The 1,001-nt window shown below is 50.9% G+C and overlaps 1 protein-coding gene across 4 annotated transcripts in view; it reads left to right on the top strand.

The window, feature by feature from the left end:
* Positions 1–412: 412 nt before the first annotated feature.
* PNPLA6 (patatin like phospholipase domain containing 6) overlaps positions 413–1,001 on the top strand; it is a 34,126-nt gene continuing 33,537 nt past the window's right edge. For 3 of the 4 annotated variants that reach the window (XM_032441839.1, XM_015851041.2, XM_015851042.2), the window contains exons 1-2: positions 413–543; positions 620–682. In XM_032441839.1, the coding sequence (XP_032297730.1) occupies positions 505–543; positions 620–682 (102 nt within the window). In that variant the 5' untranslated portion in view covers positions 413–504. The remainder of the gene's footprint in view (positions 544–619; positions 683–1,001) is intronic. The other variant, XM_015851039.1, reaches the window with a different exon arrangement.

Below are 1,001 nucleotides of genomic sequence, written 5' to 3'. Positions count from 1 at the left end.
GGGGGGGTATATATGGATATGGGGGGTATATAAGGATATGAGGGGATATATAGGGGGGGTATATATGGATATGGGGGGGATATAAGGATATGGGGGGGTACATGTGGTTATGGGAAGATATATATGGATATGGGGGGTTATATATGGATATAGGGGGGGTATTTGGATATAGGGGGTATATATGGATATGGGGGGTATATGTGGATATGGGGGGGTATATATGGATATAGGGGGGTATATATGGATATAGGGGGGTATATATGGATATGGGGGGGTATATAAGGATATGGGGGGGTATATGTGGATATGGGGGTTGATACGTGGATATGATGAGTTATATAAGGGTGGGGGGGGTATATGTAGGTATAGGGGGGTTTATGTGGATATGGGGGCGACCACTGTCCCTATTCCCTTCTATGTCTGTTCTCTGCCCCACATCCCCCCATAGATTCTCCTTTTCCCCCTTTAATTCCCCAGGTTGATGGGAGCCGCCCCACAGACGATATGGGGCAGAGCGGGTCGGAGCCGCAGCAGGACACGGAGGTAGGGGACACGCCCCCAGGGTGACATCCATCACCCCACATCCCCAACCCTATTGCTGACCCTATTGTCCCCATAGGATGCATCCCTGATAACGACCTTATCTCAGCTCTTTGCTGAGGAGCAGCTGACGACCAGCGCGGTGAGTGAGTGCCCCTTTAAGGGCACAGAGTTGGCCCTATAACCCCAACCCTATAACCCCAACCCTATAACTGCAACCCCAACCCTATGACCCTAACCCCAACCCTATAACTCTAACCCCAACCCTATAACCCCAACCCCAACCCTATAACTGCAACCCTATAACTCCAACCCCAACCCTATAACTCCAATCCCAACCCTATAACTCCAACCCCGACCCTATAGCTCCAACCCCAACCCTATAACCCCAACCCCAACCCTATAACTCCAACCCCAACCCTATAACCCCAACCCCAACCCTATAACTCCAACCCCAACCC

The sequence above is a fragment of the Coturnix japonica genome, unplaced genomic scaffold, assembly GCF_001577835.2.
Source record: "Coturnix japonica isolate 7356 unplaced genomic scaffold, Coturnix japonica 2.1 chrUnrandom656, whole genome shotgun sequence".
NCBI classification, from domain to species: domain Eukaryota; kingdom Metazoa; phylum Chordata; class Aves; order Galliformes; family Phasianidae; genus Coturnix; species Coturnix japonica.
The sequence above is the reverse complement of the archived record's forward strand: the minus strand, read 5'-3'. Positions and strand labels throughout refer to the sequence as shown.